This window comes from Haliotis rufescens, unplaced genomic scaffold (assembly GCF_023055435.1).
Source record: "Haliotis rufescens isolate VD_foot unplaced genomic scaffold, xgHalRufe1.0.p SCAF_7, whole genome shotgun sequence".
NCBI lineage: Eukaryota > Metazoa > Mollusca > Gastropoda > Lepetellida > Haliotidae > Haliotis > Haliotis rufescens.
Window position 1 is genome coordinate 39,347,247 of NW_025964361.1, and position 16,860 is coordinate 39,364,106.

Genomic DNA, 16,860 nt, shown 5'->3' on the forward strand with positions numbered 1-16,860 from the left:
GTAAGTGAAGTATGATCGCGAATATCTGACGTTTTGCGACATTCATTGTTGACAGTGCACAATTCTTCTCCCAGGGCCATCCATTCGTTTGTTTGGGGCGATGTAATCATTCAACAGAACATGATCGTTATTTTGCGGGTTCTATCTATACAATTCCGTCTTTCGCATAATATATCCAGATTTGACCTTTGGTGACCTGGAAAGAGTCGGAAATGACACTGCCGGAAGTTGACTAGACAAGGGAAACTGACATTTTCAGCAGAAAACACACAGATTTCTGTAGCTCCATCAACGATTCTTCAAGCAATGTTTCCAGTACATGTTTTGGATTTACTGACACAGGCTGCATGTATATATACAAACTATAGATTTAAATTACACAAACTGATTGAATTTGAAATATAAAATACTGAAAATTGGCTTGGTTTCCACAATAACCAATTGGTGAGAAAAACATGGAGCAATTCTATGATCCATGTTCTAAAAATATTATTGATCAGCCTATGAAAGGTTTTGAAATATAGAGAAATAAGGTGAAAAAACAGGCAATGGAAATTTCCCGTGGAGGTAACGAGCGCATTGCAGAGACAAGATCTGTTATATATAGCTACAAGGATAAACCGTTCAAGTTGCCTGAAGATCTACTGGATATAGTTGGTATGTATATATTTGTTTTCTACATGTTATAAAATGTTCTATTTGTTCTTGTTAAATTTTTAACATAATTGTTATCATTGTTGAGACAAGGACTTCTTGACATTCATTTTAATTTAATACATCAAAAGATGTTAATACATGTATGTGACATTTGTTGAAATTTTCTATTGTGACATAACATGCATGATACATGTTGTATATCATATGTGGTACTAATTTAGTGTTTGAAATAAATACAATTGTCAGGCTGCCATCAAGACCCACTCGACTTTAGAAGCTGCAGGCTCTTTCTAAACTCTTTAGGCCCTCATTTAAAAAACTGCAGCTTGTTATACATGTATTGTGACAAATAAATGAACACTTAAATTTACTGCAGGTCATAAGGACTTATACAACTTGAAGACTACGGGCCCACAATGACATCTGCTTGCCACTGGCCTACAGGCAGGCACTTATTTTCGAACACTGTACTGATCATGCCAGTATTAGTTAAGCACTGAATCTAAGATATGATACAATTACTGTTAATTAGACATTAACTTGATTCCAGATAGTCATAATGTTAATAATTTTCATAGTGAAACATTTGACTAATTTACAAAGAAAATAATTCAATTTTATTTCAGCAAATCCAGATATCCAGAGTGTGAGCACAAAGGCTCCCTACAGACCTAAAGCAGGAGAGGTATATATCTACCACCATGACCAGGATGAGCAGAGATACATAGATAAAAGTAAGTTATCACTTCAAATACAAAGTTTTGTTTGTTTGTGGTTTAACTGTGACTCATAATACTCCCATGTACTGTCCAATGCTCCCTTGCCCTCCTGTGGGTTGGGGTATTTCACTATGGGGAACTCAGGATCGACTCCCCCTAGAGTCATATCTTAGTTCTCGTTATCGCTAAACAAAGATCTGAGGACCTCCCTTTACGGGTCACGTCAGAACGACCTTTCATCCGACCAATCAAAGCCTCGCTTACCAGATCATGAAAGTGACAGTCGAAATGTGTTTTCTAATCATGCACCTTGAAAACGCTAACACAGGATATTCAGAACGACAGTTACGTCCCGTACGTCTGATTCCGTCAAAATTATCGTCTATCTCTTGTTTGCGTGGGATAAACATTTGAACAGAGGAGGCGTTGCACAGTACGTGGGAAGCATTGCCATACAATCGCAACGATATAAAAGACATTCCGGAATGTTCGTTCGTTCAGTTTTCAAAATTTTAATCAGGAACCGTGTCAACATATTTTTCAAACGTAGTCTGAAATGGAAGTCACCAGGTTGAAATGAGTGCCGTAAAGCTCAAGAAATGAATGATGTCGACTTCTTGTTAGTCGTTTCAGTGGGAGGCCAATGTTCGCGAAATGTCGTTCTGACGTGACCCGTAATGGGATGTCCTCAGATCTTTGTTTAGCAATAGCGAGAACTTAGATCTGATTTGAGTGAGATTGGACTTTCTCCCACCCCCACTGAAGAACCCTACCCCTTTTTTTAAAAATCCTACATCTGTCCCTGATTGTCATATTTTTGGATGACTCTCCCCATGTCCCTGTACATTTTTTTCACAACCCTCCCTGAGAAGAAAAAAGGTAAAAGCAGCTTATATTTTATTATTAAGTGTCCATTTTTATAACCCTCCTCGAGAGAGAGACCCTCTCCTTATTCCCTCTGACCAACCCAATAATAAATGACAGGTTCCAAATACGTCTGTCTGTAAATATTTGAGTCTGGACCAGACAGTCCAGCAACTGACCATCCATGAGCATCAATCCACGTAATTGGGATATGATGACATGCCATCAACCACGTCACAGAGCCTGACCATCTAATACCATTAGTCACCTTACAACAAGCATTGGTTGCTGGGGACCTATATCAAATCTGCCCTTTGCTAAAAACAACCCTTGCAATAATCTAGAGCAGTAGCTTGGTGACAAGTTCAAATAGGAATATTTGACATAGATACCATGCCACACTGTCAACAGATTCACTGGGTTGGACTTAATTTGTTTTTGTCCAACAAGGAGGCACAGGTGGCCCAGTCGTCTAAGGCGCCGCGATTCGTTGTGCAGAGTTGCGTCCCTTGGGCACGCCAGAAACCTGTGATTGTGGGTTCGAATCCCGGTTCGCCCCGATTACGTTTCTAGGTTTGTCACCACCCTACCCATGCTCGTGGGTTTCCCCGAAGTGGCAAACGTCTGAGACCTGCATCATTTTGGGCTTTCCTTCCACATTAAGCTGACGCCGCAATATAACTGGAATACTGTTAAAAACGGTGTTAAACCCGACTCACTCACTCATTTTGTCCAACGAATTCATTGTTTGATGACCGCCTTGGGTATCTGTTTACTGGGTAAATATCATGATACATGTTACGGCTGGGATAGGTAACTGGGGTACTTGGGTGGGTACTGAGTAAGACCTAGGTACCCAGAGGAATACCCGAACCCATGGTTTGTCACGTGATATAATATTGTTTAATGACAAAAATTCACTATAACTCAATAATTACCCAAGTTGCTAATGTTCGCTTTTCTTTTGGAATATGCAGACTTCCCTGACTTTTATATATTTGAATAAAGATAAAGCTTCAGTCAACTACTATTGATGACCAGATCATTTTATAAGTGTATCTGAATACTTTTTGCCAGGGCTCTGGTAAAACAATTACCAAGCAGACATTTTGTACCCAACTCTTGAGACCTACACTGGGTACCCGGGTAGGGTCGGGTAATAGGGGTCAGGTACCTGGGTAGTACATTTGGACTCTTCCCAGGCCTAATACATGTGTATAACTATAAACCAAGCTGCCTCCCTTGACATCGTAACAAGTTCTTTACTGTGCAACAATATGATAATGTCAAATATTTCGTTGAATATTTATAAAATAGTCAAAAGCATTACTATTCTCACTGTATCACTGTCAGCTTGAAGTCATTGTAGGCGTAGGGTCATTGGTTTCTAAATGCCCAATAATCTTGTCCCAAGGGAGTAAAAATATTTTAAGCAAAATTGAAATACCCAATGAGAAAGATGAGAAAGGTACTCAGTGTCTTTAAGAATTATCAGGAGCAATAATATATCCAGAAATATACCATTGTGTATCAGGGGTGAGAATTGTCCTCAGATCCGCGAATTTCCGTGAATGTTAGAGACATTAAATTTGTTAAAATCTGATAGCTTCAGTGGGGCCAAGCCACCAGGCGCCCAATAAACACCCATAAATTATGGTTCATGCTCCAGCTGAAAAGAAAAAATATCCATTCTCATCCCTGCTGTATAGTGGACAGCTGTTCCCCCCAAAATGCAGCTGTGTAGAGAGGGGTGCACACAATACATGCATAGTTCCATACAATGACTTTGATAGGTTTTTCTCAATGTAAAGACATTCCCGTAAGGGTACCATCGTGGAGGGCAAAAACCTGTAAACAACTGTCGCAGAATTATTGCCCAAACTTTTGCAGTATCATGATTGTGTTGTTGGTTATTGCAATAAAATATATAGAGGTATGACTCTATGATGGTATCTGGAAATGTGTTCGTTACAACAGTTTGACAGGGAATGGTACCAACCCAATAAGCTTTTGTTAACTGATAATGCTGGACAGAAAATGTAGTGCAAAACAAAGGTCACATTTTCATCAAAATACTAAAAAGCATTCTTCTATTTACAGAAATTTGGTTCTATGATGGCTATCGGTGGAGGAACAAAGGCAAGCATATGTACCCCCAGCATTCACCCTTGTTTGAGAAAATCTATTTCACAACTGCCAGTCACGACACAGATATTGTTGGCTTCCGTCGCTGTGTCTATATCCCGATCAACAAGGAACTGAAATACATGGTTGTGCATTACTTTGGAACTGCATCTTCCCCGGAGCTGGTTGCTTTTGTTAAAAGCATTAAACTATCAACTGGCCCCGATACAGCTAGGTTAGACAGCAACAACTCTCTAATTAGTGACAAGATGAACATTTCTGCTTTCACAGCTAGAGATGAGGGAAATTTGATGTCTCAGATAGGAGACATGTCTCTCCCATCCACATCAGGAATGGTTAAGAAATCATCATTATTGGTAAGCCTCATTCCACATAACATCCGTTCTATTGTTGACGACTCAGATGGTGCTGAAGTGGACACATGGGTAGAGAAAGAGGGTGAAAACAATTTCAAATTTAGCCAGAAAACATTTACAGATCTAATGAAAATATGTTTTGAAATGAGGAATAATGATTATTTTTGGTCCTTCAGCTCAGCTCCGGAAGTTATTCTTCTATTTGGGAGCTGTGACCTGTGTTCCGACCTCAATGACTTCCTGTTAACACGGAATGACACCATACAGTGTCTGTCTTATAGCACATCACCGTGCCTTGATGGATTCTTCATATCAGTCTTGTCGCTTCATCATCCAAAGTTTATTCTCGTGGAGTCAAGCAGGAGTCCACCTGTTATTCCTCTAGTGTTCATGATCCACCAGGATAAGACCCCTCTTAGTCATACAAGTCTCTTCAATCTGATCGTGGAACATCTTCCAGCTTTGAGGGTTGAAGCCAATGAGCCATCCCTTGCAATAATTCTTGACAAAGATCCAAATGTTATGACTGTAGTTAAAAAGTGCCTTCCAAGCTGCATCACCCTTCTTTCTCCTTCTTTCATCAGACGAGAAGCTCAGTGCTGGCTGACTAAGAACATGCACTCTAAGCGAACTGACCACTACCTGACCGATTTAGAGGATCTGATGAGGGTAAGCTCCAAGTCAGAATTTGAATCACTCCTTAACAGTCATAAACACAACTGCAGTAGGTCTTGGCTGAATTTCTTTGATAGTCAGCTAAAGGATGACATGATCAGCCACTGCAACAACTGGATGAGGATAAGAGACAAGGTCATTCACAAGGAGGTCCTTGAGGAAAACCAGTGCCCTCCCTTGGAACAGGTGTTATATGACCTTGAACTTTGCCATGAGGCAACCATGGATGTCCTGATCCAGGCCTTGTATTTCCTTCACCAGTTTCTCATGACAGAGCTGCAGAGAGGGAAAAGTGGATTTGGCTTGTACAGGCTTCATGAAAATTATATTTCAGAGTTTGGACATCCAGTTATGGTGAATTGTCAGTTTGTGGGGCAACCTTCTGAAATAGTTCAGTTGGTAATGAGTAGGAAGAAGAGTGCTTATAGTAAGACCAAGGAAAGTGGCGCCACCTATGAGGGTGATCAAGGGGAGATAATGCCAATCAAGCAAGAGCCAGCAGGGGAAGAGGATAAAAGTTATCTTGTTTTCCGTGAAGGGAATATGGTCATTGGAGATGAAAATGTAGAAAAAAATGATGACTCTTGTCTGAGGGAAACCGTTGGTGGTCACCGAAAAAGGAAGTATTCATCTGACCATGTAGGAGAATCATGTACTGACTTCAAGAATCATGTCGTGGATGTTATGTTTAAGAATGTGTTCTAAATAATACCTCACCTTGTACATACAGGGGAAGTAGTGGGGCCTGGGTTCTGCTAAAAGTTGCGTAAAACAATACTCACTCACTCACATGGTCAAGGTGTGAACAAAAGTTTCCATAACATATATAAGTGATAAGTTGAACTGAAATTGTGAAGTCTAGACATTAACTGATTGCTGTGATTGAAAAAGCAAAAATATTCATGACCAGCTTCTTGTATATAAGGTGTCTGTTACACATACGTTGTCACCATAGCAACATCGGACAAAATGGCGGACAACTACAAAGTTGTCTGAATGTGCGGGGGAAAGAATGCATGTTATATACTGTGATACGTATTGCAATACGAAAACCATTATTGCAATAATTTTCAATAAACATGATAAACCCATCACTATCATTAAAATAATTTATACCTTGACTATCAAGGCACACTGGTCAACTTCTATCAGTGAGGTTCTGTCATGTTAGTATTGTGCAAAATGTGACATCCTTGATTATCCAGGGTAGTATATCTCCAGACTACTAGGATAAATACCCTGGATCCATTCACCTCCATAGCCTTGTTCTGAGTCCATTTCCAGTGACAAAAATAGCCTTCAAAATTAACTAGCACTCATGTTCAAGAGAAATTCTGGACTAGTAAAATGGAGATGCTGATGTCGCTTCCGAAACAAGGTTTTGTTGGTGAATGGGTCCAGGATATTTTGCCTTATGGAATGGCGATAATAAACGCTGGATTTCAGCAACCCATGCTTGCCATAAAAGGCGACTATGCTTGTCGTAAGAGGCGACTCACAGGATCGGGTGGTCAGGTTCTCTGACTTGGTTGGTGCATGTTATTGTATCCTGATTGCGTGGATTGATGCTCATGATATCAATCACTGGATTGTCTGGTCCAGACTTGTTTATTTACAGACATACCAGGAATATTGCATTAAACAACAAACAAACAAACAAAACTCTGGATAATCGAGGATGTCATAATATTGTATTACCATGGACTGTACAGCTAGTCAAGATTTATAATGTGTTACACAATGTCATTTTCTTTAGCTTTCCTTTTAATGTTAACTTTGAAATTTGTGTGTTACATTCCTTTGACAGAATGAAAAAATATTAACACTAAGTTGTGAATAAATAATATTTTTATCATGGTGAATGTTTTTTCTTTGTCTGATGTGTGCTGATTACAAACGTTGTTGTTTTTTTTATGCCTAACTCTGCAGTTATCCAGCTGGATCATTTGTATGTGACAAGGGCCTGTTCATAATGAGCCTGGACAAGACAATCCAGTGATTGATACCGTTGAGCTACGATAACAACAATGTCACAGAACCTGACCACCCATTCGATTGCATCTACTCTTTTGACCAGCATGGCTTGCCAGGGACCTAGTCTAACCTGGAATCCCCACAGAAAGGCATATTAAAACTGCACAATATTACCTACTCACTGGTAAACCATGATACGAACCTTCAACAATACACAATGTGATACGATCTGAATGGGTCGGTATATTGAATTTTTTTATATATAAGTGTATTTCTTTGGGTTTTATCAATAATGAAGTAAATTGAAATCATCCTGGTACAGCTAATCTCAGATGAATAAAATTTGTAGTAGACAGGAAACGTGCAGGATGAACATGCAAGCTCACAACATGACTTTGCCAACACAGTTATTGTGACTGGGGGATATAGCCATCAGGATGTCCGTCTGTCCGTCCATCCTTCCGTCTGTCCGTCTGTGATCATTGTTTGTCCGGAGCATATTTCCTAAACCGTACAACCTAGCTTCAGAAAACTTGGTACACTTACCAATCAGGCTCAGTAGTAGTGCCTTTTGCTATTTAGAGATTTTTAGAATTTTTTATTTTTGTCGTTTCCATGGAAATATGATGAACTTAGGAAATTTGAGGGTAGTGCTCTTGTCCGGACCATATTTCCTAAACCGTACAACCTAGCTTCCCAAAACTTGGTACACTTAACAATCAGGCTCAGTAGAAGTGCCTTTTGCTTTAGAGATTTTTAGCATTTTATATTTTTGTCATTTTGTCGTTTCCATGAAAATATGATGAACTTAGGAAATTTGAGGGTAGTGCTCTTGTCCGGACCATATCTCCCGAACCATACAACCTAGCTTCTCAAAAGTTTTCACACCTATCAAGCAGGTTATGTAATATGTAGTGGTGCCTTTGCTATTAACATATCTACACCGATCTGCCAGATGGAAGCTTCCAGACAGGCACACTGGACACATACTGGTCGCGAATCTGCGAAGTTATTGTTAATTACAATTGCATGAGATCATCAGAAAGTGAGCTACATGAACCAATATTTAATAACCTTCATTATATTTCTGGTTTTGGCATCAAGGAAAAAGATTTCCTTGCCAATCTAAATACATTTGAAGGTACACACAGTTTACCGACATGCCACGTCGGGGGGATATGTCATCTTCGGATGACTCTTGTTTTTATTTATGTTGCTTTTCTGATCACCAAAAAAAGTGAAATCAGCTCAGTCAAGGATATCCTGTAAAATATTCTATGACATCATGTAGACAAGAAAGGATTTTATCAGACCTCCATGTCAGAATGATGAGATCTAATTGGTTCACATGATCTTGATAAAATACTATGCATCCCGCCTTGGAGGGAAACAAATTTCTCAGCAGGAGAATAAATCTCTTATACCCAGCCACGAACAAGTCAGGCTGCACATGGACTTCTGAGAGGCAGAATAAATCCCTATACATGCTTTTTCCAAATAAATGACCGTCACCAGATATTGATGTCAGGTTGCTTGGAGATGTTATGGTGGTTATGCAAACAATGAAAATAGGCAGAAAACCAGCCAATCAATGTTTAGCTAAAGTATTATTCTCAATGAGATTTATGCGGGCTGATTGATAGGTTCTTAGCCTTGATATTCCTCAAGTTTGTCCATGAACAAAGGTCACAGACTCCTGCTATTTTTACTGACTTCTATGACGTCATCATGTAATGTCCACGACAATAGATTTCACTCTTATGCAATTCCTTCTATGTGGTGCTTAGCACTTATCAATCAACCCTAATACCAAAAATAGTTCCTGTGATGATGAAGTGAAATTAACTTTTATCTACACAAGTCCGCAACAATGATCTGCAACAATGAGTTGCCATCTTCCTAATGGTAAAGGTGGTAGAACATGAAGAAATGTCACGAGACCTCCTTGAGATTTACTAGTGTCAGCCTAGCAGTCTCAAACACTGCAAATATTTGTGCCTCTATACTCAATGCTTCTGTAGGTCATATCATGCCAGAGAAATGTTTTCACTCTCACCAGCCACTTAGTGGCTTACTTTTTCCCTCCAAAACTGATCAACAACTGTTCATCATATCCCTCCAATACTGATCGACCCGTGAATATCAGAGGTAGAATAGGTCTTCAGCAACCCATGCTTGCCGTAAATGGCGACTAAGCTTGTCGTAAGAGGTGACTTGGTTGATGCATGTCATCGTATCCTAATTGCGTGGATCGATGCTGATGATGTCAATGACTGGATTGTCTGGTCAAGGCTCGATTATTTACAGACTACCGTCATATACCGGTAGCTGGAATATTGCTGAGTGCGGCGTTAAACAAAAAATCAAACAATACTGATCAACAACTGTTCATATTTTCCCTCCAATATTGATCAAAAACTGTTCATATTTTCCCTCCAATATTGATGAATAACTGTTCATGTTTTCCCTCCAATACTGATCAACAATTGTTCATATTTTCCCTCCAATATTCATGAACAACTGTTCATATATTCCCTCCAATATTGATAAATATCTGTTCATATTTTCCCTCTAATACTGATCAACAACTGTTCATATTTTCTCTCCAATATTGATGAATAACTTCATATTTTCCCTTTAATACTGATCAACAACTGTTCATATTGTCCCTCCAATATTGATGAATAGTTCATATTTTCCTTCCCATATTGATTAATAACTGTTCATGTTTTCCCTCTAATACTGATCAACAACTGTTCATATTTTCCCTCCAATATTGATGAATAACTGTTCTTATTTTCCCTCCATTACTGATTAACAACTGTTCATATTTTCCCTCCAACATTCATAAATAACTGTTCTTATTTTCCCTCCAATATTGATGAATAACTGTTCATATTTTCCATCTAATACTGATCAACAATTGTTCTTATTATCCCTCCAATACTGATCAACAACTGTTCATATTTCCCTCCAATATTCATAAATAACTGTTCATATTTTCCCCCAATATTGATGAATAACTGTTCATATTTTCCCTCCAATACTGATCAATAACTGTTCATATTTTCCATCCAATACTGATCAACAATTGTTCTTATTTTCCCTCCAATACTGATCAATAACTGTTCATATTTTCCCTCCAATACTGATCAACAACTATTCATATTTTCCCTCCAATATTCATGAATAACTGTTCACATTTTCCCTCCAATACCGCTCAACAACTGTTCATATTTTCCCTCCCAATACCGATCAATAACTATTCATATTTTCCCTCCAATACTGATCAACAACTGTTCATACTTTCCTTCCAATATCGTAACTCCATGAAATATGTGTAATGAACTTTTTGCAACCCTAAAAGGACCTGCCCTTGTCCCATAGTTGTGGAGAAGTGCGAGGTGAGCTTTCTGCAACTTTAACATCCCCATGGGCTGGCCAGAGGACATCAGAGTTGCTTCCCTTAAACATGGCCGAAACCTATGATCGTGAGTTCAAATCCAGATTTGCCCTGATTATGTTTCTAGGTTTCTCAGCACTATGGGTTTCACCAAATGCTGAACATCTAAGACTTGCAACACTGTGGTCTTCCTCCGACACACTGACATGCCATTCGAATTCCCTTGCAAAATATGTGGTTAACGTTTAATATTAAATTCTCTCCGGATCCAAGTTTTGGCTGGATATATGCAGACTTTAGCATATTGCTGTGGTTGAATTTATTTTCAATATTTTGTTGTGAACACATTGGTGGTCTTTAGGTTTTGAACATGACCTGTTAGTGTGCCCTGGTGTTTTCTTTTCGTAAATAACAGTAATTTCAATCTATATCTTGGTGATAAATAAACCTCACTCACTCACTCAGTCACTCACTCACTCACTCACTCACTCTACTGAGGACAGATATGTGGATATTTCTTCCCCTTAAAATCCATCTGAAAATAGGTATTTTGGGGTCTGTATTAGAGTGTCACCAGGCATTCCTGGTGGGCAAGATAAATAGTAGGCAGAATCATGATTCAATGGGCGATCTTTTTCAATTTATCTTCCCTTCACTAACCCGCTAGGTGCGCTGACCCGGACGGTCCAACCTTAAACTGACGGCGCATGTGGTATGCGCGATACGAGCACTACACGTTACTATGACGCCTAATAGACGGTTAACTAGTATAACCTTCACCTCTGTCGGCAACAGTCACGCTTGTGTGTGGACAGCATATCTTTTCGCCTAAACAATGATTTATCTATTGCCATGTCCGGAAATAAATGTTCCTTGATTTAATGATACATCAGGGAAGACCACGACTGATTGTATTGTATAGTTACCCACTATATGGCGTTCGAAGCGATGCAGCGAGATCAGCTGATCGTTCATCCCAGGTCGCTTTGTTGACGTTTTGCAATCGGTACTGAAAGTGTTGGCCTTGATGTATGAATATGAAAATTAAGTAGATTTTGTATACGTTCCTATATCTATGTTGTAGCTTCGTCGTGCAGGCTACATCATATGCATGCATTTCAGTATGTACAACGGTGAGGCGATACGGTACGCGAAATGTGAAGGTCTCATGCGACGTTGCCCGTAGCCTCAATGTTGTGAATATTGACAGCAACACATGTACGAGCGTAAGTATTTGTCAGATATATAACAGAGAGCAATGAGAAATGTTCTCAAGAAATTGTAAGAGTAACAGGCACTGTAAAATTACGTCATCAACTAGATTTCATGATACAATGTTCAAAATAAAAGAAATGGAAGTTGCCAAATACTACCATGATTATATTTCAATATGATCAATGAAATATATATATATTATTTTGGCCTTTTTTTAATTTTACAAAGTAGAAAAAAAAATTCAGACACAGAGGACCCTATATATTAGTTAAAATACATATTCAAGAGTATTTGTACCAACTACAATTTTCATAAAATAAAACAATATATTCATACTAATTGCCAATCTCTATAATGTTGATTGTATTAACAATGCAGTGTCTACATCCAGTTTGCATTGACAATAATCATATGATTGTGACACAGATAAAGCTGATTCTTAACTTCATTAGGCCTTCCTTTTTATGTTTCCTTGTTCTAAAGCTTTTTATGTTTCCTTGTTCTAAACTGATGTTCCAAATTCCAACATAAACAAATTATTAATGTTTTTTCTTTTTTCTCTTCACACCAAAAGATATCTGCATCGCACAATAACTCTTATTATTATCCCCCGCCGCGCGAAAGCGCGAAGCGGGGGATATAGTATTCACTACCGTCCGTACGTCCATCCGTACGTCCCACCTGTTTGTTGCCGCGATATCTCAAGAACTAAACACTGGATTGTCTTCATATTTGGAACTATGGTGTATATACAGACTCCGCAGACACCAGTCGGTTTTGGTGACCTTGATCCCATTTTCAAGGTCACAGCAGACAAATCTGCTTTTAGAGTTGGAAAACGGTGTTGCCGCGATATCTCAAGAACTAAACACTGGATTGTCTTCATATTTGGAACTATGGTGTATATACAGACTCCGCAGACACCAGTCGGTTTTGGTGACCTTGATCCCATTTTAAAGGTCACAGCAGGCAAATCTGCTTTTGGAGTTGGAAAACGGTGTTGCCGCGATATCTCAAGAACTAAACACTGGATTGTCTTCATATTTGGAACTATGGTGTATATACAGACACCACAGACACCAGTCGGTTTTGGTGACCTTGACCCCATTGTCAAGGTCACAGCAGGCAAATCTGCTTTTGGAGTTAGAAAACGGTGTTGCCGCGATATCTCAAGAACTAATCGCTGGATTGTCTTCATATTTGGAACTATAGTGTATATACAGACACCGCATACACCTGTCAGATTTGGTGACCTTGACCCCATTTTCAAGGTCACAGCAGGCAAATCTGTTTTTGGAGTTGGAAAACGGTGTTGCCACAATATCTCAAGAACTAATCGCTGGATTGTCTTCATATTTGGTACTATGGTGTACAGACGGGGGATATTTCGTCACTCTGTGACAAATACTTGTTTTATTTAATATCATGGCACACGTGTGCATGTGTACTAGTATTTGATTACACATGCATGACTTTTTAGCTGTCATCTGTTTCTGAACTGAATATTATGCTAATAAAGATAAGTAACATTAAAAATGGACTCTGGTATTCTTTCAGGTTTGGAGAATCAATCAATTCATTGTGAAAACATTTTTAATTTCTTACATAATTTAAGTTACTTTGATCTTGATAAGATGAAAATAGATCCAAATTAAATTTGTCAGCCAGTCTGTCTAAAATCCGGTCCTATTTTTCAGGCAATAATAAATGAATGAAAATTTAAGAAAAAATATGCCTTACCTGAGTGAATCAGTCAATATGCATATTGACTGAAAGTTTCAGTCAAAATACATATTGGGCCTGATTATAGACACTGACTGTAACATATGTAAGTATAATCTGTTATATGCAAATACAAATAACATAAATAAATCCATTTATCTACATGGAATGACTGTGGGGTTCAATTTGCATTTATTTAACCATCAGAAGATTTGATGATAAACTTTCATATTCATATTTTCATATAAATATACTTTATACTACAGGTGTCTTGAAGTACTGTTGAATGAAAATCAGGATACTTAGATACAGCAGGATAGTGTGTGGGTTTGTATGGGAAATAATTTGTCAACATTAAAATAAATATTATGTTACTAAAACAAGAAGATAAAACTATGATTTAGATCTATTTATGCATCATACACATTTTGTGGGGTAGTCAGTATGATTTGTTGTTTGTTGGGACACATCTCTGTAATTAACTACTATTTTAAGAGCATGAGTATCAGAATTCTGTAAGAAATAATAGATCAATGAATTAACACTTGTGATGACTCAGAGCACTTAATGGTGGGACACATGTTATAAGGGGCAGAATGATATGGGTAAATCTCTTATTTCAAAGAATGATGGCTGGTATGTATATTGCAAATGAGTAACTGAGTGCTTTATAGATGCATGGTAGATGTTCATTTGGCCTATTTCTTAAAAAAATAATGTAAATTTAAATATTCAGATGCAACTTTAATTTTGATATAAAAAGATACATTTAAAATCGGTTGTTTTATTATTGTGAACGTTATTTCTTCTTAAAATATTTGTAAAGGCACGGATGTATACTTACTATATAGATCATTGGTAAAGGCCTGTCAAAGATGTCTGTGTGCCGCAAATGTTGGCGTATCACTAATTTTATTACATTGAAGTCCATGGTAGTATTTGTTGAGATTTGAATGCTTGAATTGTTGTGGGAAATAACACAAAGGCTGATAAATAAAATGAGTTTGCATTATTTCATCGATGCAATATGTTAGCCCAGACTGACTAATGTCTCGCTGTTTTCTGACGTAGAAAATACCGTGGCAATATACCATTTTTCATGACGTTTTTCACGCTATATTCCAAAGTGACAATTCGTCTTGTAGTTGAAGACTCAACAAATGTTGATATTATAAACTAATAATCACTACAAAATATGTGCTAGTTAAAAATATTCAGTTGTAAACGACCATTTTTGAACGCAGGTGCAACAGGATAACTCTTTAGCTTGGCTCCGTCTCTACATGTCAGTCGTTGTCGCAGCGCGCATTGATCCGGGAACCAGACCGGAAGCGACAGTTTGGACCGTCGCTTATATCATTTCAAAAGGAGAGTTATTGCCCTTTGGAACAAAAAGATCGCCCATTGAAAAGTCTCAAGCCCTACTCTGAAAATAAGGGCTATCAAATAATTTGTAGGCCTGTTAGTGAAATTAATGGCTACTATTTCAAACCCTGGTATTTTGAACTGTCAATCAAGAAGACAAAATAACCAGAGTAATATCTGTGTTAAACAGCCAAAATTTCAGACAGTACATCATATTCGCAGTATTACACACCTCACTCCAATAAGTGCCCCCTGACTTACCTACTTACTTATATTGGAGATTTATCGTGCGCTTTCCGACTGCAAGCGTATGTCGCACATGGGCCCCTGACCATCTTATACTTCAATTGACTAATCTTTTGTAGCACCCCTTTATAAGACTGAAAATTTACATGACAGTCCGTATTGTCTTGTGCATATTACACATTTGAACAAAGTTTGTTCACTTCCAATCAATCTCTGAAAACAAATTTAACTTGTTGTGTATGGTTTTAATAAGTGCTCTCCTTTGTAAATTTTCTAAGTACCCTATGCACTCATTACAGTGAATACGGTATTCAGAACACAGCTGTCAGTACAGTCATGGACAAACTATTATGTTTACGTTATTTATACAATTGCCAGTATAATAATTGTAAAAGATGTGAGGGCCTTCAGCTCTCTTGGTTTTCTGAAAACGGACTCTCTAAACTGGAAATTATATATTGTATCTTGGTATTCAGATTTAATATGTTATGTACTGACAGCAAAATTTCTTTTGAAAAATTGTTTACTATGTACATGGACTGTAACTGAATAACAAACTGTCTGTTTGACTGGCAAACATTATTCTGCTAACCATTATAATTTTCCTTATGCTAATACCTGATGATTACACTGGTTGCAGCTATTCTCTGTATTTTGCTTGAATATCTCTATAGATATTTGGGTTAAAGTCGTGATAGTGGTACAGCAGTTTGAGTCACACACAGCAGAGTTGTGCTTTTTCTCATGCCAGGATCCACAAATTGTAGTTTGGATTTTTTCTTGATAATGATTTTTGGTCAGTCAACACAGTACCTGTTTACCAAATTGCAAAAATCTATCACCTGTGTCATTTTCTCCTACATTAAGCTGACATGCCGAAATATTCAAAGCAACATTAAAGTTTGATTCACTTATTCACTTATAAATAACAAAAGAGTGCTAAAAGTCGAGCAATACTACATCCAGAACTATTTTCTTTGCAACTATTTCTATTGTAGAATGATAAGAATCGTGCCGAGATCCGACAACTGGCTTTGGAGAAGAATGTTGCCGAATTGGAGAAACGCCTGCTTCAGAGGATGGAGTTTGGCACAGCAGGTTGGTAAACTTGTCAGAGTGCAGATCTATGCGAGTAGTTACATCTGAAACCGTTACAGAGTAGATGTAGAAGTGGGTAAACACCATCTACTGAAGAAGAGCTGGAGTCTTGGAATCCAATTTAAAAACTCTTGTGTCATATCAGTATACACAGCTAGTGTAAATAAAAATGAAATAAAAAAATTCTAATACGATTTTATTTTGGAAAACAATTTGTGTTTGTTAGCTTGATAAACAGTCAATTAATTGTTATTTTTGTTGAAAACATGTCTTCAAATGATTTAGTTATATGTTTTTTATACAGGACATGAACCCAATTTCACAAACCTCTAATTTGGGACACAGTTTCATATATCATGAGAAACACTGGGAAATTTGCAGAGATAACTTTTAATCGTAAAGGATGCACTTGTGGTGCTGT

General features: G+C 37.9%; 1 protein-coding gene across 4 annotated transcripts in view; it reads left to right on the forward strand.

The window, feature by feature from the left end:
• The window catches only part of LOC124144194 (phosphoglucomutase-2-like), a 30,931-nt gene that overhangs the window by 410 nt on the left and 13,661 nt on the right, over nucleotides 1-16,860 (forward strand). For 2 of the 4 annotated variants that reach the window (XR_007219100.1, XM_046513482.2), the window contains exon 2: nucleotides 16,340-16,439. Coding sequence is in view for 3 of the 4 variants with exons in the window: in XM_046513482.2 (XP_046369438.2) it covers nucleotides 16,340-16,439 (100 nt within the window). In the remaining variant the exon portion in view is untranslated. Of the gene's footprint in view, nucleotides 1-8; nucleotides 658-1,283; nucleotides 1,392-4,340; nucleotides 7,285-16,339; nucleotides 16,440-16,860 lie in introns of those variants that run through there. The other 2 variants (XM_046513481.2, XM_048388106.1) reach the window with 2 other exon arrangements.